The 27594-nt window shown below is 39.5% G+C and overlaps 1 protein-coding gene across 50 annotated transcripts in view; it reads right to left on the reverse strand.

The window, feature by feature from the left end:
- Window positions 1–27594, reverse strand: part of NRCAM (neuronal cell adhesion molecule) — a 285751-nt gene that overhangs the window by 62892 nt on the left and 195265 nt on the right. For all 50 annotated transcript variants that reach the window (XR_006275037.1, XR_006275038.1, XR_006275039.1 and 47 more), the window contains 7 exons: window positions 22677–22861; window positions 20179–20310; window positions 7691–7834; window positions 6253–6364; window positions 5750–5916; window positions 5508–5655; window positions 2063–2187 (listed from right to left, as the gene is read on the reverse strand). Coding sequence is in view for 46 of the 50 variants with exons in the window: in XM_043494824.1 (XP_043350759.1) it covers window positions 2063–2187; window positions 5508–5655; window positions 5750–5916; window positions 6253–6364; window positions 7691–7834; window positions 20179–20310; window positions 22677–22861 (1013 nt within the window). In the remaining 4 variants the exon portion in view is untranslated. The remainder of the gene's footprint in view (window positions 1–2062; window positions 2188–5507; window positions 5656–5749; window positions 5917–6252; window positions 6365–7690; window positions 7835–20178; window positions 20311–22676; window positions 22862–27594) is intronic.

The following is a 27594-nucleotide window of genomic DNA, read 5'->3' on the forward strand; positions in this document are numbered from 1 at the left end:
ATAAAGTATCCAATTTTTTTACATGAAAAATTAAATCAAGAAAATAAATACAGAAATGACTCTTACACAAATTAGACAAATGTTTTTACCCTTATTTTTCATATGGACAAAACTAACATTTTGCTTATCTCACCCTTGAATAGTTATTAAGACCACTGCAGAATTTTAGAGCACCAGTAGATTTTGGTTGGAGACTCCTGCTAGCTTCTCTAGCTAAGGATCACACAGACTATACATTGAAAATATACTTACAAGGTGGGAAATGATAAGACACCGGACTGAAGTAAAGCTGGTTAGAGAAATAAAGGAAGTAGGCCTTTATTTCTCTAACCAGCTCCATACACTCAGTGAGCAGAGGCAATAAGCTACTAGAAGAATTTAAATTCCTGGGGACTGATCCTGAGCTGGACAATGTTATACCAATAAAATAAAAACCAGCAGGATCTTATTAAAGGGGAAAAGGCAAAATGCCACATTTATAGTGAATACAGAAAGAATCATAGTAAGCAGTTACTTATAGCTATAACATTCCATTCAATTTCATATTTATTCACACATTCATTCATTCATACACACACACACACACAGGTTCTGCAAGGTTGTTATCATAGTTACCAGCCTTAGAGTTGCTCATGATAAGCCACTGGCCAGGTGGCCGGGACATGAGGAGGGAGCAGGGCCTTGTCAGATGCACATCTGATGCGCCTGGAAGTTGGTTTGCAGAATGAGACCCCAAAGTTCTCACTTTCTAGAGTCCATTTTTATAGGAATTTATTCCTATGCCAGTCTATGGGAATTGCTTCATCATGCTGTTGCTGAATCAATCAGCAGATGGCACATTCCTGACGGCTCCGTGCTGCCAGATGTTATCTTGTTCTTCGGTTCTCCCATCCTTGAGGATGTTGGGTTGATTCCAGTCTGCCCTCCGGGGGTCCTCTGGTTATTTCCACTTGACGCCTTCTTCAGCCGATGGACACTGGATTCTTAGGCTGGCACCTCCCTGATCATTCAGTTATTATCCACACCAAGCATCCATCCACATACATCCTCTATCTCTATTTTAATCACAATTGTTAACAAAGCAAGATAATACAACAAAAGGGCGAGGAGTCTCTGGGTGCTGTTTCTGTTGTTAGAGAGTATTGCTTTGAGTCTCTCTCTGTGTGAGTAGTTGTTGTTGCAAAGAATTGCTTTGAGAACAGACTCTGTCTTAGAATGTACTAACACAATTAGCAGCTTGCAAGTTTCACACAGAGAGGGAGAGAAACAGTACCAAAAACCAAGAGACCTCTTAATTAGTAATACCCTGGAATTTAAACTATGGAGAATCAAACTCATTTGTGATTTTAATACAGAACTTCTTTAAGTTACCAACAACGAGAGTGCTGGTAAGCAGCAGGATCTCCTTATCTGGGTATTGATTCCCTCCACAATTGGTGTCCCCAGTCAGCAGAAGGCATGTGCTGGAGGCATATCCACAGTACACAAAGGTCCAGCAGTTCCTGGCTGGTGGACTTCATAGCTATTTCTTAATTACAGGAAGCCTAGCTAAACTGAAAGAAAACTAGTCTAAAAAATCCTGGAAGTAAGAGTGAAAGTTAAACAAGCATGTTGTTCAACTTGTTTGAAGCAGAATGCAACTGTAGAAGCTGGCAAGAACCTCAAGACAACCGGTGTTGGTGCTGAAATACTCTGCAGTGTCATTGGTCAACTGCACCAGCTCAAGTACAATGTAGGTAAAATTCCATCTAGCATGAGATTGACCTTGTCCCATTGGAAACATTACTTGCTGTTTGAACACTTTCTATTAAGCAGCTGGTTCATATTTTACCTTCTGCTTCATACACTACCTTAAAAAATATTAGACAATATAGGCAAGATTGAATATCATTTATTTTTTATCTTAAAATTTAACTGAATCCCCAAAGAGCATATATGAAATGGGGTGTTTTTATTTTATCAAACTCTGTTAGTGCCTGTCATATCAAATCTAATACTGCTTTAATAATATATACAAAACAAACATAGCTTTGCCCTTACAACATTTTAAAAGCAATCTTACCAACAACAGTGAGTACGGCACTTGCAGAAACGCTGTCCAGGGTAGTATTTGCTACACATGTATAGGTTCCATCATCCTTATCAGTTACATTCATAATGGCCAAACTATCTTTATGAATAATAAACCTGTAAATAATACATTCAATAGTGGATTTTTCATTGTTATAATAAAGTTGTGTATAAAATTACCAAATCCTAAAGATGGCTTAATATTTTTGTGGGTACCAGCAACATCTCCATGGCTTAATGTAACTTCAACATTTGGACTACAACTTCACTGAGAGGTAACATCAGTATTCAAATGTGTTTTCTTTTCTGAACGACAATTCGCTTAGCAGTTGATTCGACCTCTGATCTGCAAAAGTGTTGCTTTTGCATCTCAAAAGCTAGCAGAAGCCTTCAATCCTAACTTTCACTGCAACAGGATACTGATGTCCTCCAAAAGACAAGGCCGGAGACATCACCAACACACAACTAGAGCTGTGAACATCTGATCAGATTTATAACAAATTCACTTATTCTGAGTTTGCTAACCTTTTGTAGCTGCTTTCTTCAAACATTTGTTTGATCCAGTTTTACTGGAATAAAAGGAAGTAAATTGCAAAGTCTTGTGTACTTGTGTAATATGCCTAATTGTGGAATATTTGCATACTATTTGCCTTAACTTTTTAAAATAAAACCTTTCAACGTTTCTTCCCAAAATCATGATTGGAAGCCTAGAAATGATTCATCCATGCGTGGTCATGAATGTAGGGTAAACACTGACAGAATCTGCTAGAAACATTAATAAGCAGACCCCACCCCTTCCCCCACAACCAAATCCATACAAAGATATGCTTTTCACTTTTGGAACAAAGAACTTATTTTGTGGAATTTGGCTGTATTGGCAGGTTAACATTAGCACAATATAAACTTCAGCCTAAGAACCCTACCCAAGCTTGACTGTTGCTAGGGCTTCCCTACAGGACCTCCTCTCTCCTAGCTCCCAAGCTCCTTCTCCCACCCATCTGCCAGTATGATTTAACAATAGTTACCTTGCAGTTAAATGTAGAGTTTTAGCCTAGGATGCCCTCAACAGAAAAGTCCTGCATTCTCATACAAATTGTTAAAGTCGGCCACATGATTATAACGCTCTAATGTTTTCTAGATCAAGAACAGAAAAAGTACTCTCTCTGTGGTGATTTAGAATTTTAGGGCAGAAGGGACCATAACGTCACATAATATGACTTCCTGTATATTGCAGGCCTTTATATTTCATCCAGTTACCTCTGTATTGAACCCAATAACCTTTGTTTGACTAAACATAACTTGTGTGTGGCCAAAGCACATATTCCAGAAAGACATCCAATCTTCAATGGAAGCCACCAAGAGAAGGAGAATCCTTCACTTCCTTTGGTATTTCATTCCAATAGTTAATCATTCCCACTGTTAAAACTTTGTGCCTTATTTCTAATTGGAATTTGTTGGGCACCAGCAGCCAGCCATTGGTTCTTGGGATTCCTTTCTCTTCTAGATTAAAGAGCCTTATAGTACCAGGTATTTTTTTCCCCGCTAAAGTACTTATATGTTGTAATCAAAGGATGTCTTAATCTTATTTCTGAAAACCTAAACAGATTCAGTTCTCAGTCTCACACTATGAGGCATTTTCTCCTGCCCTCAAATGTTTTTTTGTGGCTCATTTCTGCACCCTTTCCAATTTTTCAGAATACTTATTAAAATGCGCACACCAGAACTGTATACAATATTCCAGTACCAGTCTCACCAACCCATATACAGGAGTCAAATCACTTCCCTGCTTCTACTCACCACTCCCCTGGTTATACATTCAAGGATCGCATTATCCCTTTTGCCACAGCATCACACTGGAAGCTCATGTTCAGCTCAGGGTACATTATGACCCAAGGTATTTTTCAGTCACTGCTTTCAAGCATACAGGCCCCCATTCCTTAGACTTGGTCTGCATTCCTTGTTCCTAGATGTATAACTTAGCATTTGGCTATATTAAAACACATTTTGTTTGAAGATTACCAAGCAATCCGATGAAGTGAGCTGTAGCTCACGAAAGCTTATGCTCTAATAAATTTGTTAGTCTCTAAGGTGCCACAAGTACTCCTTTTCTTTTTGCGAATACAGACTAACACGGCTGCTACTCTGAAACCAAGCAATCCAGATCACTCTGTATGACTGCCCTGTCTGCCCTATCATTTACCACTTCACCAATCTTTGTGTCATCGGTAAATTTAATTAGCTGTGTTTTTATATTTACTTCCAGATTATTGAAAATGATAAACAGAATGAAGCATAATAGTGATCCTTGAGAAACCCCACTAGACACACCACCATGATGATGACTCCTCATGTACAACTACTTTTAAAAATCTGTCAGCTACCCCTTTCTTAGCCCATTTAATATGTGCGTCTTAATATTGTATAATGCTATTTTTTTACTCAGAATATCATGTGGTACTAAATCAAATGTCTTACAAAAGTTTAAGTATATTACATCTACAGTTAATTTTATCCATCAAAACTGTAATCTCATCCAAGAATGAAATCAAGTTTGTTTGACATAATCCATTTTCCATAAAACCATATTGACTGGCATTAATTATATTCCTATTTTTTATCATTTGAATCCTGTATCAGGTCTTCCATTATTTTCCCCAGGATTGAAGTCAGGCTTACTGACCTATAGTTATGTGGGACATCCTGTTTGCTCGTTTTGAATATCAGCACAACATTAGCACTCTTCCAGTTTTCTGAAATTTCCCTTGTATTTCAAGATTTATTAAAATTAATATCAGCAGGCCAGAGATCGCCTCACACAGTTCTTTCAATATTCCTGGGTGCAACTTTTCTGGATCTATTCAGTTTAAAATGTTTATTTCTAGCAGATATTTTTAATGACAGCCTTGCTTATTAATGGACTAGAAATTACTTCATCATCCCGATGTGATACAAGTACATCATTCTGCTTCTTTCCAGATACAGAATAGAAATATTTATTGAACACTTCTGCCTTGCCTGCATCACAAACAATTTTATCATCTCTATCTATTAATGGGCATATACTATTGCCATGAATTCTTTTGCTCCTAATATACTTTAAAAAACTCTTTCTTATTGTTCTTAGCATTAACCATGGATTTTTCCCTGATGTCTTTAGCTTCCCTTATCAAATTTCTACTATTCATACTTCTAATTTATTTTGATTGCTACCTATTTCCCATTGTTTCCATTGTTTAAATGTTGCTTTTGCATTTCTAATTGTTGCCTTGACTTTGCCACTGTACTATGATGGGCTTTTAAGCAAAGTTGTTTTTGTTGTTATTGATTAGTCTTCTTGTGGAAGAGTTACCCAACATTTCAGATGAACAGGAGAAACATGAACAAAAATGAATTTAAAAGTACAATTACAAAAAACAAAATAAATAATTTATCAGTACCTTTCATCATCTGGCAGTTCACCATTATCTTTCAACCATGTAATAGTTGGCAGTAAGGTACGATCATGCTTTATAGTACACTCAAAGGAAACCTGGCCACCCTTTTGAATGATTTTATATTCAGGCTGTTTAATAATCATTGTTGGATCTGAAATTTAGAGTTGCTATTAGACATTTAAATTGTTTGAAATTCTGGGTTAAACTGAGATTAAAATGGTTTACAACGATGATTGATTTCTTACCTTTGACTTCTAGATGGACCTCATTTTGTACCTTTCCTAATTTATTCCTTGCTACACAGGTATATGTGCCAGAACTATCCTTTTGTGCCACAGGAATTTCCAGAGTTCCATTGTCATGAAAAACATAAAGATCTCCATGCAGGATGCTCCCTTTTACTCCCTTAAACCTTTATATTAAAAATTGTATCATTATCCAATATCATGCACTAATTCAATCATATCTTGTGTTAGAAAAGCAAATTTTAGAGTACTGCATAAGAAAATACAGATGTCAAGTAAACCCATGCAGTGAAATTTAAATGGAATCTATCAGTAATTTAATTAAATGTTAAATTACATAAATAATTTAATGTATCAATATTGTAATCAGTACATACTAAAAAAAGAGCCCTATTTTATTTTTAGAAAAAGAAATATAGAATAACAAAAAACATTTAAATGATTGCTTTCAAGGAAAGTTAATGCCTCTTCAGAAGTACTTATACACAATGACTACAACTTACCATTCAATTTCAGGCACAGGTGAACCAAAAAATGCACAATCTAGCAATGCAGGATTGTTTGCAATGATCTGATATAATTTATTAGCAGGAGTCAGAATTCTTGGTGGCTCAGCTAAAAAGACAACACAACACATTTTATTTTATTTATCTATATATAAGGCATATTTTATTACCACGATCAGGAGTAGCCTATAAAATTACACATTTACATCTCTCTCTGATGTGACTTAGTGCTCTATCTAGCTCTGCTGCTGGTAGTCTGTAGAAGCTGTAATACAGGGGAATCTTCCTGTTACAAGTAAATACTTCCTTCTTGTTTTTCAGTGAGCAATAGTGATAAGCACTGAAGTATGTGACTTCACTGGAAGAATTCAAGTCAGAAGATGCTAAAAAAAAAAAAGAAGCAAGGTCCACTGGGCCAAATATCATTGCCCCAGTGCAGGTGACTGATTTGACCACACAATTACCAGGACGTTCTACAACCCCTGGGTGCAAGGAAGCTGCACACTCCAGGATCTGGAGTCAGACTCTTTGGTGAAGCACCTCTCCTTTCCTCTGGAACATCTTGCAATGAAAGAGGGTCTTTCCTCGGCTCCATCCACTGAACTCTGACCTTTGGAACTAATTATTTTGGTTCCTCGTGCAGAGGCTTTACAAGGTGACCTCCTTCCAACTCGCATTTTACAGAAGGCTTAAGCTCACAGGGAGGCCATACTACTCATGGCTGGACATACTTTCTTAGGAGAAAGTTTCCCTGACTGAAGCATAACAAGATCATCTTGCAAGAGCAGATCCTGAAACAGTGTCTTAAAATCCTTTTGGATTATTTCTGAGAAGATTTTAAAGGTGTTGCAGGCTTTAGCTGAGTGTCCTTTACCTTTTTCATGACTATCTGAAGCCCCGGTTTTTATGTGGATCAAGATATTTTTTTAATGGAACATTAAAAAAATTAAAATGAAACATTAGTTTAAACCTAATACTAATTAACTCTTTACAGCTATTTTTGTTGGCCTGACCTAACACAGAAAGGAGACAAGATGCTTTCATGCCTGCTTCAGCAAAGGGGAGGGAGGAAGTTAGAGAGAGTGGGGTATCTATGCTCTTCATCTGTAGAGTGAGGGCTCAAGGGATATGCTCACACTCTACTCAAAAAAGTTCTGTAGCTACATGGCTGGGCATGCAACCCTTCAGTGGGGCTCTGTGGAGACCATATATGAAGGAAAAGAAAGAACTGTGTTATATAGGGTTTGATCAGTACTCATAATCACTTGCAATATAAAAGATTTATTTTATTAACATTTATGTTGATTTAACCAGCAATATTTTTCTGTTACTTCGCATTGCAGAAAGTCTGGATTAGATTAAACAATATCAAAAAAATTTACTAGTCAACAACTCTTAATTAAGTTACAGATGAAAAATGAAAGATTGATCTTACCCAAAACATTCACAAATGCATTTGCCAGCAAGTATCCATATTCATTAGAGGCATTGCATTGATAAACAGCACTTGATCTTTCTTGCACATCAGAGAAAATTATGGTATCACCATCTACTTTTCTGCTAGGATCTTCTGGGGCAACTATACGGGTTAAAAAAGTGTATTTATTCTTTCTTAAATTGTTATTAAGATGAGTACTATATTTGTGAAGGGAATGAAATATTATGAAAGACAGAAGTATTTCTTGATTCCATCTTCCCAGACTTCCCTTCAGTGGTTCACTATTATATCATGACATGATTTAGAAGGTGTCAATTAGCGGGGGTAGCCGTGTTAGTCTGTATCCACAAAAACAACAAGGAGTCCGGTGGCACCTTAAAGAATAACAGATTTATTTGGACATAAGCTTTCCTGGGTAAAAAATGCACTGAAAAAGTTTTTAAAGCTTATGCCCAAATAAATCTATTAGTTTTTAAGGTGCCACCAAACTCCTCCTTGTTTTTGTGATTTACGAAGTTATCCAGATTCTACACTTATTCAGTGCAAACTGGATACCTTCACTGTTCTTTTATGATTAATGCCAAAGGCTTATGATCCATGTAATTTGAAGAGGAAAACATACAAAAATATACTGATGTATGTACGATTCAGACAAACAAAGATACAGACACAGATATGTAATGAGTGGGATAAGAAAAAACCTTCTTCTTAATGCCAAAGGAAAATTAATTTATAAAGATGGGGGAACTTTAGAATATTCTAAGAACTCAAACTGTTCACATGTTCTGCTATTCTTAAATGTAAATATGTCTAAAACATAAAATAAAAAATAGCTTTCCCCACATGAAAATTACCTCAAATTAAACTATAATAGGTCAGATGCATTATGGGGTAGGAGTTCTTTGTCAACAAGCTAGGAGCAGTTGTGAAAGTAGTGTTAGTGATTCAGTAGGTGGCACTCTTTCCTCTGAATGAGTACTGCCTGTTCTAAACAGTTCTGTAGTGCTGCTGCATACTATTAAACAGCTACTGAGTTCTAGAAGTGGCATGGGATGCTTTGGGATAAAATATATAATGCTGAGTAAAAGACAGACATATTATTGAAGTTACTGGACCAAATATTGCTCAGTTATCCCTGCACAACCACAATAAATTGGGAGGAGTTGAAGGTGAAACTGAAAATAGAATCTAGCCTGTCATATTTTGTTGCATATAAATACACAAAACTATAGTTTTAATGTATTTGCAGACATCACATTATTGACGATATCTCCTGGGTCTGCGTCCCCTGATATTATCTGTGAATTTGAGAGCATAATTAAGCCTGCAGAATGCATTACCAAATATAATTCAGTCCAAGAGCTGAAGAGAAGTAAAAAAAAAAAAGTAACCATTAATATGGATAAGAACATCCACTGTTAAATTAGCAAGGATTTTTTTAAATGATATAAATCTTCATGCTTCAAGGCATAACCTAAATTCTAGCTGAGAGGGATTCAGAATTAATTTCCCATATAGGTTATTTCACAACTGCCTATTATGGGTTGTTTTCCTTGAACCTTATACTAAAACATCTGGTACTGACAACTGTGACAGACAAGACAGTGGACTAGAAATATCTCTGGTCCAGTTCTGTTTCTCATTGTAACCCCCTTTTCTCTGCTCAAATGGCTCTCATCTCACTCTGATTCCAAGGCTTAGTTTACACAAAAAAATTGCACCGATTTAACTAAATCATTTTCTAAATACATTTTTTCCTATCCAGTTCCAGGCTCAAGAATGGTTTCCTATTCTAGCCCAGTCTACCTCCATTCCTATTTCTGGGCCCCATCACTCTGTTGCTGGGGGGTAATCAACTTTGCTTCCTTTTCTACCAAAAGTTCCTGGTCTTCTTATATTCTGTTTCAAGACCCATTTTACCTTAATTCTTCCCATCACCTATCTTTCAACTGGCTTAACTACCTGACGGCTTGGCTGTTCACAACATCAACACTTGCTTCTACTTCAGAGAATCCTCCTCTCTTTAGTACTACGTATACCTGGTTCAAAACCTGTTGCCAACAGACATGCCAAACCCGCAAAAAAACCCACAGAAATTTGGCTTATTTTTGGCTTAAGTGGCTTGTGGGTTGCTTGTTGGCTAGTTTTTGGCTTGTAGCTTGTTTGGCTTGTAGCTTGTTATTTCTTTTTTTGATCAGCTCCCAGCAAGCAGGGGCAAGGTGGGGCAAGCAGGGGAGACAGTCAGGGATGCACAGCAAGCTCACCAGAGTCCCAGACTGCACTCCAGGGTGTCTAGTCACATAGAGTGTTAGGGTTCTTAGGGATTGGCTCGTTTTGGCCTTGTTTTGAAATGTGATTAGCTTGATTTTCGGCTTATTGTGAAAGTCAGGGTGCTTATTTACCACGTGAAAGTTGGCAACTGTGGTTGCAAATACTGGCCCTACTAAAAATGTGAAGGAGCCATGCTATTTCACATGTTCACATGCTATGTCAAAGATCTTAATTTTATTATGACATTTCATAGTCACGAAGTGAAACAAATCCTTCCATCCCCTGAAATTAAATACTAAATCAAGGTCTCAATATAATCTCTGAGGGCATATTTACTGTGCTAGGCCCTGATCTTGCAAAAGAACTTTTGCAGGCACCTATTTCTGCCAGTGTAGATCCCTTTTACAGGATGAAGTACTTTGAGTTGACTGGCAAAACCACATCAGTTTACTTAAAAAAAAATCTTCTTCATCTGGAATGTGTCTATTCTGTGTGATTGATTTAGGAATTCATGTAACCAAAGGTTGACTCTTCTGGAATACAATTTAGGAGTTTCTGTAATATTCATAAGACTTATGATTCTTTTACTGTGTTCATCAACAGTTAACTGACTTTGGGCAATTACCACAGACTTACAAAGATGTACCAGTAGCACATAAAAGTGATGACATTATTTTTGGAAATGAACTATTTTTTGCAAGCAACAGGAAGGATTTGCCTTCTAAGACCTGTTTTGTGACATATTTGATAATTTGTAAATCATGTTGACCACTGTGGAAGGAAGCAACTGAAAATGAGCTCATTTTACACCTTTATGATAATGATGCTATCATACTTTTAATATATGTGCCATTTTCTGTTGCTTATAACTTTCTCCAACAAATTACTTTTTGGGATGAAATTTCTCACTTTAAGACTCAGTTCAAAAGTTAACTTGTGTGGGGAGGGTGTGGTGAGGTGGGGGGAGGCGGGTTGTTAAAATTCCATTCAGCTGTGTTTGAGATGTCAGTGTATGGAAAGAACAGTCAAATCTGACTGTTTTTGCAGTCCTATGTAAAAGCTTGCTACTTTTTAGAACTTCAGTGAATCTATGGACTTAAGCCCCAATCCTGCAATCTGATCCATGTGGACAGATCCCGACCTCAAGCAGAGCTCAGCTGATTCTGTGCACAAGGGACCTGCCCATGTAGATGATCAGAGTACAGAATCATGATTTTTGTTCAGAACATGGACTATTGGCATGTTAGACAAAATTTGAGTTAGAAACACTGATAGCAAAAGCAGTAGGAAGCTGCATGTTGTTTAAACACAGTGTGCAACTTTCTGCTAATGGAATGATCAGGACTGCTCAAGGAATTCCGTTGCTCTAGGCAAACTTGTAAATATCTGTCCCTGACAAGCCTACATTTGGTTCCACAACATTACTGAAACTCTAATCCTGAAAATACTTACACACGTGATTACGTATTTGCAGAACTGAGACCTGAATGCTTTGCCACTCCCAATATTTGCAGCACCCTTAGGTGCACATTTGCTTTCTGTATGTTGAATCAGCTTTCTGTATGCTTCTCCAAATATGCAAATAAATACAGCATGTTCAAATACAAAGAAAGCTATATACTATGTCAGACACTCCCTTCATCTTAGCTAGTTATTCCACACCATAAGTGTCCCCTATGTTGATCTGAATCTATCATTATCATTAGATTGCACATCCAGTTCTAGTTTTGCATGATATCCCCCACTGGATAGCACTGGACATTTCTTACAATAATATATTTATTTGATTGGACTTAGTAGCACCATTCTATTTTCTTGTAAAAAAAGTAAATGTAACATTATAGATACAATTGATTAAAAGCAACATTATGGTTAGACTTGGGTGAAAAATGGAAAAAAAATCCACAGAATTGTTTTTGCCATTTCTCATTGAAATTTCTAACTTTTCTGATGAGATGTATTTACTCTTTAGATTGTATATGTACAAAATTCAGGAAGTTCAAATTTATGATTCTCAGAGCAACAGTTAGTTGAGTACATTGCATATAAACATAGATACTGTTTTGTAGGATAGGCTGCTAACTAGCAGTCAAAAGAAGAAAAGAAGAAAAATTTACCCTGATTACCAAGAAAAAATCCCTGACAATAAAACATTAGGGCCTGAACAAAAGCCCACTGAAGTCAATTGAAGTCTGTCCATTGATTTCAATGGGCTTTGGATCAGGCCCTAAAATGCTGTTGAATAGTCTAGCCAAGGAAAAGGGGGAAGTTACATTGCCTGGCATATTTAACATTAGACTAGTCAAACATGTAATAGATGTCCATTAGAGAATAACCCCGAGAATGGAGATGGGCTGGATGGCCTAAGATGTATTTTTCATCTCTGGCTTCTATGAATTTATGATGTATTTATTATTAATTATTATTTATTAATTATTATTATTATTACTACTATGATAATGGTCAAGCCGTTGAGTGTTCCTAGAATCACTAAGTGAATTCCTCAAATTATTTCCATGTCTGAAATGAAGAAGTCACCAAATATTAATGCCACAGAACAGCCCGCATTAAATGTTCTCAGCTATGTTTATTTAAATTGTTAGTCCCACGGGGCAGGGACTGTGTCTTTATTTGCCCGTAAAGTGCAATGCAGTCCCAGGATACTACACAAATTATTCTCAGAAATATGCTACTTGGAACACAACCATATTTTGTAGGGTAGGCTGCTAACTGTGTTTCTGTTTGATAGTGAAGGTGATAACAAGTATGTTGATGACATGCTCAGATGCTGTATGGCAGACTCCCTTGAACTAAAAGCTAAACCAATATAGTAGAAAGGAAATAAATACTGTAACCAGGCTGCTTTTTCACATATCAATGACAAAACGTACACCTTGTCGTTCTGCTCATCTTGGAGCGTAATCTTACTTTGATCAATAAGATGTCATAAAAAACACACAGTAAAAGTGGAGAAGAATTTATCTTTGGGACAGAATAGCAACATTAATTACTCTAAGTGCCTTTAGATGCTAATATCTTCTTTAACAAAGTACACTTATGAATCAAGAGCAATAATTTCTTCCATGCTTTTAAAGTGAGCAGGTATGATTTCTGATAAACCTTTCAGAAAGAAATTTTTATTTTTTCAACCCCCAAATAATGGCCATTAAGATTGTGTTGGGACACATAATAATGTACTTATAGTCGATGCTTGATACTATCAGCGCAACAGAAGGAAATGTCGTTAAACTGTGATAATTCACAATCTCTTATTCATCTTTTTTAAAAAGCTGTTATGGTATCATTTTGCAACAGGGTAGAAAATTAATCATTCAAAGAAACAAATACTTGATATGAATGTTGACAATGAACATATTTCACCATAACTGTAGAGCCCAGATTGCCAAAAATATTTCTCATAGATTATGCACATTTTGCAGTGAATGTAAACATTATGGCGCATGTCAATCATAGCTCTCATATATGTGATCTCTAGCAGATGGTGCTTAAGACCAACTTCAGAGATAACTAAAACATGAGCAATATTCTGAAGACACAGTAGATCCTGTTGTTGTTTCTGATGAGATAATATAATAATGATAAGCAGTCTTTCTTATTGACATGAATTGAAATACTTGGCCCTTGTCTAGCCTTCATGCAGAATGCTGTTGGTCCTCATGTAGGGTTTGCAAATTTTGGAACGACCAAAGTATCATCTGTCTTATAGCCAATAATGCTAAAAGTAATGATATTTATTTCATCCTCCATGCCTCTTCCTCCAGAGGATCACATTCATAACCAATATATAAAAGTTGCGATCATATCCATTACTTGTCAGTCATTTCCCTAGTTAAAGTTATAAATGTATGATCCAGTATTGCTGAAGGAAGCTGAAACCAGTCAAATAGGATCATAGGTAATTATTTACATAATTGTGGTGACACTAGGCCTTTTATTAGCTATATTTGAAAGGATAGAATGGGGACAAGACAGTAAATACAAAATAAAGGACAGTACGAGAAGAATGTCCTAGTGCTTATTAGATTTAAGTAAATTCTGTTGGTAACTGGCTGAATCAAGATGGCATCATAACCGGAATAATCCATATCTTTGTGACCTCCAGGTTTCTCACATGCTCTACCTGAAACTAACCTTGAAGACCATCCAAAAGCTACAGCTAGTGCTGGATGTGGCTGTTCTCCTGCATATAAGTTTTAGATGCAATGAACATGTTACACTTATATTATGTAAAGACTGTACTTGTGATTCAAGACACGACACTGGTGTATGATGGGGTATCCACCCCACATAAGGCCTGAAATGGTCAAGGTGGCCAAGTAGGCCAATTAGCTGTCTAGGCTACACCTGGAGAAGCCAGGGAGATGAGATTTATTAGATATGAGGTTCAGCTGGACATGAAGAGGAGAGGCCTGTATAAAGCCCAGGATCTGAGAGCACAAAGGGATGGCAGGGAGATAGTCTGTAGTCACTTCCTGGGAGAAGAGGGTGTGTTTGGGGCTATAGAGATAGGAAGCCTACAGTTACTCCCTGGTTGGAGGGAGTTTGGGCTGGTAAACCAGAGAGGTGGTAGAGCCGAAAAGGCTCAGGGGAAATGCAACAAGGTATGAGATAGGGCAGACCCTGGCTGCTGATGAAAGGGTCCCGAGCTAGAATCTGGAGTAAAGCAAAGGCCTGGGTTCCCCTGCAGGTCCCTGGGGAAGTGGCGTGGACCAGGCAGTAGAGAGTGGACTGCCTGGGACAGCTTGTCTTGGAAGACTTTGATACCCTGGAAGGGGAGGACCTCAGTGATTTGTCCAGAGGGCTGAGTCACTAAGAGGAAGCTGCAACTCCTGGAGTGAGAGACACCAGAGGGTGGGAGATAATGACGGGTGAAGAAACTGACAGAGGAGGGCACAGCACCTGGAAGGAGCTAATCCCCAGAGCCACCAGGAGGAGGTGTCACCTGCAATGAGTGGACTCGTGACAGTGTGGTGGAGAATGCGGACAGGTGATTACTTCTTATAAAAGGGGAGTGTAAGAGATTGTGGTGGACCATGAGGGACAGTATAAGGTGGTCACCCCTGATACAAGAGGAGTGTGGAAGGCAATAACAGAAAAAAGGGAAAGAGAAAATGGAGTCACAGTAGGTGGAAGCCTTTTTTGCTGAAGGAACTTATACGCTCCCAGCCTAGACTCCAGAGGCTTTGCCCCTGCAGATGGGGACTGACAAACAGCCAGAACGGATCCAGAAGTATGAGCAGAGACAGTGGGAGGCACATTGGTACCTGCAAAACTATTTGACACAACTGGCTCAACAGCACTGTATTTATTTAAACTCATGCAGGAAGAAATTAGCAGAGGCTGCAGAGAATGGAAAAGAGGTACTAGGGCCAGGAGGGCAGAGGCCTGGCCAAAGGAGTGTTATGCCTCCAGGTGAAGGGGACACCTGAAAAAGAGAGTGCCCCTACCTATTTGAGGGAAAGAAGCCTCACCCAGAAAAACAAGAAACCCACAAAGAGTCCAACCTGTGCGGAGAACAGGAAAGGGAGGGGTATGTTTTGCCTGCGGTCAGCAGGGGCACCTAAGGAGGACATATATGACTTGTAAGGTGAAGGCAAGAGGAGAGGGGACTAGACAAGGAGAAGGCCAAAGCATGGCTGGCTGACAAGGCACAGAAAAAGATTTGTTTTGGGTTCAACATGATCGGTCATATAAGAAGGCACTGCCCTCTTAAAAAAGGAGGGGGTAGCAAACAGGATAGCATGACTCGAGTGAGATAGGAAAAAAGAGGTCAGAAGATAAAATGATTGGGATGGAGAAGGCCCAAATAGACATAGGAACGAACACAGAAGTGAAGGAGGCTATGATGGGAACTCAAACCCTGAGGGAAAGGGAGCTGGGGGATTCTGTGCAGCAAGTAAAGATGTTGCAGGAGAAATTAGGAGCAGCCAAGCATGCTTTACAAGAAGCTGTAGAAGATTTAGAATTACAGTGAAGTGAGTATCAGGACACCATCAAGGAGAAAGGTGGATTGCTCCTCATGGTGGGGGACCTTGAGCAAGAGATGGATGACTTATGGGCCCACTTATGGCAGATGCCAGGCTGGAGACACCCATGTCTTCCACAGATGCAATCTTGAGGAGGAGTGTTTGTGATGGGGTGTCCACCCCACACAAACCCTATATAAAGCCCAGGATCTAAGAGCAAAAAATGAACTGCAGGGAGGTAGTCTTCAGTCACTTCCTGAGAGAAGGGAGGTGTGTTTGGGCCTATAGAGAGTAGCCTGCAGTTATTCCCTAGGAGGAGGGAGTAAACCAGAGATTGGGGAGAATGAGAAAGGCAGGAAAGGCTCATGGAAAATGCTACAAGGTATGGGGTAGGGCACACTTTGGTTGCTGATGAAAGTGCAGGGCCAGGTTCTCCTACTAGCCACTGGAGAGGTGGCATGGACCAGACAGCAGAGAGTGGACTGCCTGGGATAGTTTGCCTTGGAGGACTTTGATAGTCCGGAACGGAAGGATCAGAGCGACCTGGCTGGAGGGCAAGTCACGAAGAGAAAGCTGCAGCTCCTGGAATAAGATGGTCCTCTCTCACCCTGTGGCCTACATGTGAAAAGACAGCCAGAGATCTCTTCACACATAGGCGGCAACCACTGTCCATTGGGTACACTGTATGCACTAAATAAAACCCAGCTTCAATGGATTTCATCCATGCTATATTCATTAGGCTAGATCCTGGCCCATCTGTACAACTCCAGCAGGAATGATGGCTGGAGTGGTGAGTGCATGCTGGCACTGACAGCCCATCTCATTCTCTTATGGGACTGGTCTCCTCCAGAATATCAGAGCCCAGTGGCCTCCATCCTACACTTATGTGGCTGGGACCAGCAGACTGCATGTGCGTGTGTAAAAATTCAGGGAAAATAATAAGAACTAAGAATTTTCCTAACCAAGGATTATGAAACATTCTCATGAACAGAGATCAAAGGGTTATCCTTTCTGTCTTCAATTCAATGCATTATGTGATTACAAAGAGAGACTGAATAAAAATATCACTTTAATGTGAAAAATGATATAAGCATGTAAAGAACATATCAAGTGAAGATCATCAGTTTCTTTCAGTATACTTTGTCCTCTATTTTTGAAATGTGTGTGTTTAATATTTAATAGCTCAGCCTGTACTATAAATCACTGAACAAAAATTTGTCTTTTGTGCAGTATTGCAAGTACCTTTCTGAAGTCCAGTTATGTCAGTGGTTCTCCTTCTAATTAATTTGGATAGTTACTTCCTTAAAAGTTTAGGCACTTTAAGCAAGATTTTCCTTTTGTAAACCCATGTTGAACACTTAAACCATAAAACACTGAAGATTGTGCAGAAGTATGAATAATGCAGAACTCAAGTGTTAATTGAAGCACAAGGCAAAGCAGAGTCAGGGTCTGAACTGGACACCCTTACTCATGCGAGTTATCGTAATTGACCTCAACTGGACCACTCATATAAAGATTACTCATGTGAGTAAGTATTGCAAGATTAGGCCCTTATCATTCCAGAAAATTACTGTAATTATAAAATTGTTTTCCTTTTAAAAATGTGATCATTAACTAAAAATGAACTAAAATTTATTTCTTTTTAAAAAGATGTTTACACCAGGTAACAGACTCTGGTGGCGGGGGGAGGGTGATTATTTTAGCCACTACTCTTTTTTAATTAATTTTTTTAAGTGCCCACTATTTTCCCCCTTTTTTGCATGATGTTGCCTTTCAACTTTCTCCCTCTCCCTCTCCCCCATCTCTCTCCTTAATGTTAGGATAAAGCTTTGCTTTAACTGAAACACAAGTGAGTGGCTCTCTCTTCAACACTGCCCCATCCCTTGTCTGATTATAATAGGAAAACAAAACCGGAAGCATTAAGCATCTCTCAGTTGTGTTTTCCAATAGAAAACTAAAAGTACTGCAAACAGATTATTGGGCCACAGGAGGTGCATTGTGGGATCTCTGGTGACAGAAGGTCTTTGAAATTCAAATATATCAGTTTTGCTTTGAAATGGTGCCACGGGTGTAGCTCTCCCAGCACTGCCCTGCAGCCCAACCAGCTGCTTTAGTTTCATCATTTTACAATGATACATTAAAAATTCAACTGGAAGCAAGTGGGACCTCGCCCACATGAGTATTTTCTATGCCAAGTGAAAAAGAGGGCATGCTGCATTTGCAAATCCTGCAGACTGGCTTCAGCTATTTTAAACTGGAACATTTTCCTTTAAGAAGCTGCAGAATTCATAAGTATAGCACTCTGTCACTTGCCTCCCTTTATCTCCTGCACTCCCTCAGATGCCCTGTCATTTAGTTACACTTTGTACTGCAGTAGTCAGCTAAATTCCCAGTTAAATATTTGCAGCTGCTAAGGAAAGAGGGATGTTGGAGGGGGGACAGAACCCTGCTAAGGAGCGAGAGAGATCTTGAACTTCCAAAGGTATCAGTGACACATCAGTATGCAAGAGAGGTGGGAGGTAGATCCTGATTACCAGAGGAGGAAGACTGGAATAATCAAGAAGAATAGAAGTGAGGGTTGAACAACTGGGTGAGAGTGGAGTCTGCAGTGGGAGGGGCCAGATGAACTGTAAGGGCTGACAGAACAAAAAATCTACATAAATATAGGGCAGGAAAGGAAAGGAAACAGCAGGAGAAAATAAAGAAAGAAAATTATGAAATGGGTATAAAAATGTATTTGTTATTTTATCAGCTGTCGACCTATTTGAGTGTATCGAGCACACTTATGAACACTTTGAGATTTACCATTTAATCTCAAGGTTATGTGACTGAGTAAGCCATCATGACCCAGCATTTTAAAACCTATGTTACAATCTTAATCAAATCATATTTATCTAGGTGTCCCACACCCCTTCCATGGTGAGTGTTTCTACCTTCCCTCATGCAGAAGTCTGGCTTACAGCATTATCCCCCAACTTCTCCTGATAGTCTCCATTTTAGTCACATTATGAGCTGTTTTCCTCAGACCAACTGTCTCTCCTCATTTTCCAAGAGGTTTCACACCTATCTGGTAAGGTTTTACTTTTCTCTTTTGCAACTTCCTGGGATGGACTATGACTCCTGGAAGTCCTGCTGTCTCTTTCACTGATCTTTACTTGAACTACTTCTTACTTTTTTTTAACTTCTTCGGCAATTTCCCTTTCATATTACACTTTCAAATCTTTAAAGTGCCAGCACAGACGGCAGAATTTCAGAACACTATCATCATTTCTGACAAAGCAGCTGGTTAGGTTGTCTGGCTTTATCTTAAGTGTTACATTGGGAAAGATCAGGAATAAGGGTGAAGGCCCAGCAGTGATTATATGATATAATATAAGCTGAACATAAGAAGAATTGACAGCATATTGCAATATTGGTGTTTAAGTCTTCCTCAAGTACAGATGTGCTATAGATAGTAGTTGTCTTGCATCCGTCATATTGTGCTGCCAGTCATAACACTGCTAACAAACGAGTTACTGGGGCATTAATTCACAGCGCTTTTCTTATCCACATACACAGAATCAGTTGTTTCATTGCTTTAGGGGTTCATCTACTCTGACACCTACCTGCCATAAACTGATTTCCAGATAGCTACTGATTCATTCACACAGCCTTACTACAGCCTTTGACTGCTGAGAGCTGGAAGGCTAGAAAATATTCCAAATTCTAACCCCTACAGAGGTGCATAATACAACCACAGAGGTTTATTTCTGACCTCCTATCCCCTTTTCAGTTCTTACAGAGAACCAACTTTCCTGTGGGGATGCAACTGAGTAGATATGAATCTTAAGAGATCTAAAATATATTGCAATGGCAATACAATTAGCAGTTCTATCCCTCTGATATCTCCAGTCAGTGGAACACATCACAACCTCATTACTAAGACCTCATTTCCATGAGTATTACACTAGCAGACAGCAGAACAGGATACTGAGTTGCCCACTTCAAAACAGTAATATTTGGAAGCTTCAGCACCTTGGGGTACATTAGAGGTAATTTCTGCTGTTTCATCTTCATGCACAGTAGCATTTTTCTTTCATGTCATATGCATTTATTATTCAATGTCAGGAAAAACATCCTTAAATATGGAATAATTATTCATATGTGAACAAGTTTCATATCCCTTATGTGCCCCTAATCTTTATTGGTTTTTTATTCATCCTCCATTAAGATTATTAAAAATCTTACTTGCTATAGGCACACCATTTGTTAGCCAGCTAATATTAGGTTTGGGGTTGCCATTAGCTCTGCAGATCAGGGTTCCATCCTCTCCAGGAGACAACACAAGGTTTCTAGGTGCTGTGATCCAGTATGGAGCAGCTTTGGTCAGGGAAGAAAATACAACAATCATCAATGTTACAGGTCTCCTTTCAGAAGGTCATACAGCCCAGTAGCTATAACTGGCAAAAATGCTGATTTTTATATCTGAATAATTTACTGGTAAAATCATGTTTTGATTAGCTCAGGTTACAAGTGACACAAGCCATTAGGCTGTCAAATAGATGGACAATAAATCATAAAGCATGCATAGCTGTCTGCATCAAAATTTTCAAGTAAACAAAATGTGATTCTTAACTGAATTTAAGTAAATTCGATTAATACACATCAATAGCTTTAATCCTAATCTGTATTTCTAAAGACAGCAAAAGATAACAGACTCTGGCTTCTATAAAATGATTAGTACAGTAGACTTTCTAATAACTTTTGAGGCATCCCTGGTCCTCAGGCTATCTACAGAAGAGGAAGACAGGGACTGATAATAGGGGAAGAGTAAGTTTGAGTGACTCAGGCAGGTGGGGGAGGAGAAACAAATTTAGAGTGAAAACCTGGCTCAACTGAATCAATGGAAATACTCCAGTGATTTTAATGGGGTTGGCTGACAAACACAGAGAGAGAGAGAGAGAGCCAAAATGGACAAGGGATGACTTCTTTATAAGAAGAATAACTTCTGTATGCCTATCAGCAGATCCTTTGCAGTAAGTCTATGCAAACAGCATATTTTTTCTATTTTGTATAAAAATAAATAAATAATGCATTTGTATTCGTGGACACAGTGCATGGAAAATTTATCTTTTTATTTTTTAAAAAGGAAGTGGGTGATGCCCACAGAACCATCTTGAACCAAAGTCAACATCAATGTAAACTGGTATCAAGAGTTGTTAACAAACACTAGCAGGTTACTTAAAAGAAGTGACTGATTTGCCAGGTGAGGAATAATCAACTATCATTAGCTAATTCAAACAAAAGTCATCAGGCACACTTCAAATACCAATATATTTGAAGTGTCTTTGATCCCAGTATTATAATACCACTAGACAGATAAAACCTAGTAAAAATTAGTTCGGTAGAACCAGAAGGGCATACGAAAAAAGAAAGAGGGAAGATGGGACGGGCTGATAAGGGAAAAGAGAAGGAGAATGGGGATGGGAGGCAGAGGAGGATGAAGAGAAGGAAAAGAGCAGGGGTGAAAGTGAGCCAGGACGGGCCGGTACTGTGTACTGGTAAGAACCCGCAATGGCCCATACCCAGCCCACATTAAAGTCCCTGCCCCTTTTGCCACCGACGGGGCGGGGGGAAGGGGAAGGATATTAAAGTGCTGCAGTGGCAGCGCTTTAAGTATGGTCCTTTGCTGCAGCAGCACTTTAACACTGATGCACTCCCTCCCCCTCCTCCCCGTCGGCGGGGCTGCCAACACGGGGGGCGCAGCAACGTTAAAGTGCTGCCGCAGCAAAGGACCCTGCAGCGCTTTAACATCCCTGTCCCTTTTGCGCCCCCCCCGGCCGCTGACGGGGGGGAGAGGGGAGAAGAGAGCAGCTACCCGGGGGCTGGCATTTTAAAAGGGGCTGGGGCTCCATACGCCGCTGCCACTATTGCAGCAGCAGCGTCAGGAGCCCCAGGCCCTTTAAATCAACACGGGAGCCCCGGGCAGCGTGGGCCAGGCAGTCTGGAAAGGCTGGCTGGGGGATGCTTACCCATCAGCCTTGCCCCTTCCACCTGAGGCCCCGCACCGGTAAGTGTCCTAAGTTTTTTTCACCCCTGGAAAAGAGAGAAAGGAAGCAAGAAGGAGGAGGAGCAGCAGAAGGGAAAGGAGCAGCAGAGAAAGCGGGAGAGCAGTCTCTTATGACACTGAAAGAAAGCCTAGACTAAATTTACCATAGGTACCAGTTAGTATTGTATTAATGGAATTCTTTCTAAGGCAGGGCTTCTCAAACTGGGGGTCATGAGCCCTTAGGGGGTTGCGAGGTTATTACTTAGGGGGTCACAAGCTGTCAGCCTCCACCCCAAACCCCGCTTTGCATCCAGCATTTATAATGGTGTTAAATATATTAAAAATGTTTTTAATTTATAAGGGGGCTTGCTATTTGAAAGGGGTCACTACTACAAAAGTTTGAGAACCAGTGTTCTAAATGACAGCTTCAAGTTAGCACCACAGAGCTCTTTGGCAAAAAACCACCACCACATATTAACATGAGGCCATCATAAAAATTAAAGACTAGACATGGTAAAGTCTGTCTTGTGGGAAACCTCAGTCGATTTAATGACTATTTTACTCAGTTCATTTTACATTTATCATTCATCCTTGTAAATACGATTTATTGAAATATATTTTCCTGATAAAATATATTACTATATAACCTCGCATTGGGATGCTGACATTGTATAATTTGGGGTTATTTTAGCATTACCTTTGACAGTTACTGTAATGGTATGGTGAGTGGAACCTAACGGATTTCTTGCTACACATTTGTATTTCCCAGAATCAGCTTCAGAAACCTCTACAATCTTGAGAGTTTTCTTAAAGTTTTCAAAAAATGTTCTGTTGATGGGCAGTTCTCCACCTTCTTTAATCCAGCGGATAAGTGGCGTGGGTCTGGAGACAGAAAAACACAGATGAGATTAAAGAGCTGGGGTAAAAGCGAGGTTAAGAGGTCAATCCATTAATTTTTCATGTTTGTATTGTGAAGATAATTATTGTACTGAGAACTTTGGCCCAGGTTTTTGGGGATAACCAACAAATGTTGAAAATGTTCCAGCGTTACTCCGTCATTTCCAGTAAATTGTAGAGTTACTAACATCAATAAACTTCCTTGATTAAATAATTACAGAATAATATTGAATCAATTGAAATTTACAATCCTTAATGACTCTAATAAAAGTTTCAAATACATACTTGAATGTTTTTTATCTAAACTATGATTATTTATTTGTGGTGGCAACTTGATATTCATGTTACTTTAGAAGAATTTACTCACCTTGTAATGATGGTTTTTCAAGATGTGTGTCCCTATGGGTGCTCCACAGTAGGTGTGCTTGTGTCCCTGCACTGCTGATCAGAGAACTTTGGCAGCAGTGTCCATTAGGTCCACACATGCACCATCTCCCCTCATGTCCCGTCTTGAGGCTAACCAGTGCACATAGGCTAATCCATCTCAGTTCCTTCTCTACTGCAGAGTCATTGACAAGAACGCCAAAGTAGATGGGAGGAGGGTAGGTTGTGGAGCACCCACAGGGACACACATCTCGAAGAACCATCATTACTGCAGAAGGTGAGTAAATTCTTGTTGTTGTTGTTCTACTTCTTCTTTGAGTGGCGTCCCTATGGGTACTCCACTGTAGGTGACTCCTGAGCAGTATCTCACAAGGGCTGGGGCTTCGGAGTCAGATCAGTTATTGATGACAGTACCGTGGAACCGAAGATGGCATCGGAGGCCAGAGTCCCCAGTGATCGCATAGTGTTCTGTGAAGGTATAAATTGACAGCAACGTTGCCGCTCTACAGATCTCTGAGATAGGGACATTTCTGAAGAAGGTGACGAATGAAGAGACTGACCTCATAGCATATGCACAAATAGTATCTAGAGATGTCATATTGCCACTCTGATAATGTTGTCTAATGCAGCCTGAGACTGACTTAGAGAGTCTCTGGGTTGCTGGGGTCCCCAATGAAAAAGGGGGAAAATAAAAGGGGGAAAATAAAGTCACCTTTTTGACTGGAGTATAGAAAACAAAAAGAAAGACTACAGCTAAGACTAAGGAAACTAACTACTAGGAATGCTAAAGAAATTAACGATAGCAAACGGGCTGCAAATGGCACCATCTCTAGCAAGGGATGGTTGAAAAGGAACTAAGGGGGGGTCACCTCGTGGTGAGGCATGAAGAGAGACAGGACATGTTCGGGCCTAACAGATACTGCTACCAAAGGTATCAGTAGTGCAGAGACGCAAGCACACCTACAGTGGAGCACCCATAGGGACACTACTCAAAGAAGAAGATAGCTTCCAATAATAATGTCACCTATATGCAGCATCTGTCTTCTTAAGCTAGGGTGACCAGATGTCCCAATTTTATAGGGACAGTCCCGATGGTTGGGGCTTTTTCTTATACAGAAGCCTATTACCCCCAATCCTCTGTCCCGATTTTTCACACTTGCCATCTGGTCACCTTATATTAAGCAAACTCATATTATTTTTTGTACTTTATAAATTATACTATAGCAGGCTAGAAACCTGAAATTTTTCACACAAGAAATTTCCAAAACAAAAATCTTTGAAAATGTTCATTTCATTTTGACTTAAAACATAATTGTCTATGTTTTTAAGCCATATAGCAAAAATGAAATGCCATTTTGAGTTGAAACAAAAAAATTCATTTCATAAATGTCAATTTTCAAAACAAAAAATGTTCATTTTGACATTTCCCACAGGAAGGTAGAAATTTTTCATCAGAATTTATATTTTCCTGTAAAAAATGTTTATTTTGACAAAACTGTATTTTTCAGAGGAAAAAAATTCAACTACTGTGTACACCCAAGAATCACTTCACTGATATTGAAATTAAGTCACCTCTGGGGTGGTTTGTGACAGCTGTTTAAGGCCCCAATCCCACAGGAAATGTTTGGCAAAACCACCATTGACTTTAATGGGAGTTGTTAGGAGTAGGCCTAACAGCACACTGCAAATATCTGCACAAGTTTTACCAGGAATATTGTATCTTACTGAAAGTGCAGAAAGAATTTTAGGTCAAATGAAGTTACATAACCCTAAATTTGGTCTGGCCAAAAAGAAATATTAACACCCTTATCTTCTGTAAAAAGTGTCACATAATTTTAACTGGGGAGGGCTTCAGTTTTAAGTCTCATCCTAAAGACTGCAACTGTAGTACAACTCTATCGTCTAACACCATTAAAGGGCACTTAGTCACAACGGTCTAAGAAGGAAGAGAGATATTTAGTCTCTAAGGTGCCACAAGTACTCCTTTTCTTTTTACTTCTTGTAAGTCTCCCATCTGAGCACTGACCAGCCAGATCATTCTTGCTTAGTTTGTGAGAGCTGATCATATCACAACCAGCATTACTCTGGATAGGGGCCATAGCTCCAATACTTGGTTGTACTCCAGACACTTTGTGCCCATGGCAACCCTACCAGACAGATCTGGCTCACCAAAGGATTTATCATCAATAGAGGGAGGATCTTCAAATAGTACAGAGCCACAATATTAGTTTTGATATCATCCACTCCTCGAAAGCTGGTTTAGAGAAAATGGACAGAGCAAAGGAGACATAGCAGGCCATTCCTGTGCCTCAACAAGACCATGTCTATACTACAAACTTTGGTCGATACAAGTTACTTTGGCATACAGCCGTTGAAGTTTGTATATCATTTGGGCATCACTTGGCTGCTTATGTCGGTTATTGCACATACTAACCAGGAATGCTTGTGTCAATGCAAAGTGTGGTGCTCCGTGAGTAGGTATCCCAGTGTGCCACATGCCACTATCCAGCACAATACCTTTTAGGAAATTTTTGCTTCATGTTGTGGGATAGAAATGACTTGCTCAGGCATCTCTGGGAGACAGGGCTCAAGTTCACACCACTACAGCAATGAGGTTCCTGACTGCAGTGGAGCAATACAGCATGCGTGGCCCTATTTTGGTATTAGCCCACCTTGCCACAGAGTATAACAGAAAGGGCTACTTTTCTATGATTATGCAAGCATTGGTGGATCATCAGGGAAGCTTCACTGATATCAGTGTGGGCTGGTCAGAGAAGGTGTATGACGCTTCCATCTTTAAAAACACAGGACTGTTCAGATAGCTGCAAGCAGGGACTTTTTTTTTTCTTGACCGGCAGATTATTATTGGTGATACTGAAATGCCAACAGCGATTCTGGGGGGCCCAGCCTACTCTTTGCTCTCCTGGTTCACGAAGCTGCACACTGGCCATCTTGACAGCCCCATGGATTCAACTACTGGCTCAGCAGGTGCAGAATGACAATTGAATGTGCTTTTGGTAGACTGAAGGGACCCTGGTGGTGTTTAATCACAGATTGGGTCTCAGTGAGGAAAACATCCCAATGGTTATAGCTCCCTATTGTGTCCTGCATAATATCTGTGAGGCGAAGGGGAAAAGCTGCTGCCAGGGTAGAACTCTCTGCTGAGTTTGAACAGCCAGACACAAGGGCCTTTACAAGAGCCCAGTGTGGAGCGATATGGTTGAGGAAGGCTTTGAAAGAGCACTTTAACAGTCAGGTACAGTAGTGTTCTGTGCTGAAGTGTTCTCTGGTCCTAGAGCTTTGGGTGCTGCTAAGAATTGTGTAGTGCTGGCTGTACATTTATAAGCATGACAGGGTGTTTTCCTGTAGCTATGAATTAAATGGTATATGCCGTAAATCTACAAGTACTGATTGCTTTCAGCATGCATTCTGCAATATGTGTTGTGAACTAATAAAAATAATTTTATTATCCAAAAATAGAACTTTATTGAGTGGGAAAAACAGTGCAGAAAAACAATGTGGGGGAAAAAAAACCCCTGACAATGTAACACAAATGTTTAACATAAATTAAAGGGGTGGAACTTTAACATTGGAAAAGGAGGTAACATTTCTGTCCATTTGAGTACACATATGCAGTCCGTTGTAGCTACACAACACCAACCATGGTTCTCACAGGTCAATGTCACATATATGCAGCATGTCTTCTTAAGCTAGGGTGACCAGATGTCCCAATTTTATAGGGACAATCCCAATACTTGGGGCTTTTCCTTATACAAAGGCCTATTACCCCCAATCCTCTGTCCTGATTTTTCACACTTGCCATCTGGTCACCTTATATTAAGCAAACCCATATTATTTTTTGTACTTTTTAGGGGTAAATATGAGGCCCATAATGCCATGTGCGGGGTGCAGGGAGCAGTGACTCTAGAGTTCTCCAAAGACTACGCAGGGTGGGAAATCTTGGATTTTTGGACCTGCAGGTCAGCCAGGGTCTGCAGCATTTGAGTTTGCTACCTCAAGAGAAGACCCATCATAGAATCATAGAAATGTAGGGCTGGAAGGGATCTTGAGAGGTCATCTAGTCCAGCCCCTTGCACTAAGGAAGGCTCAAGTAAACCTAGAACATCCCTGACAGGAGTTTGTCCAATCTGTTCTTAAAAACCTCCAATGATGGGAATTCTATAACTTCCCTTAGAAACCTATTTCAGAGCTTAACTATCCTCTTAGTTAGAGAGTTTTTCCTAGTATCTAACTTAAATCTCCCTTGCTGTAGATTAAGGCCATTACTTCTTGACCTAACTTCAGTGGACAAGGAGAACAATTGATCACTGTCC

The sequence above is a fragment of the Dermochelys coriacea genome, chromosome 1 (assembly GCF_009764565.3).
Source record: "Dermochelys coriacea isolate rDerCor1 chromosome 1, rDerCor1.pri.v4, whole genome shotgun sequence".
Lineage (NCBI taxonomy): Eukaryota > Metazoa > Chordata > Testudines > Dermochelyidae > Dermochelys > Dermochelys coriacea.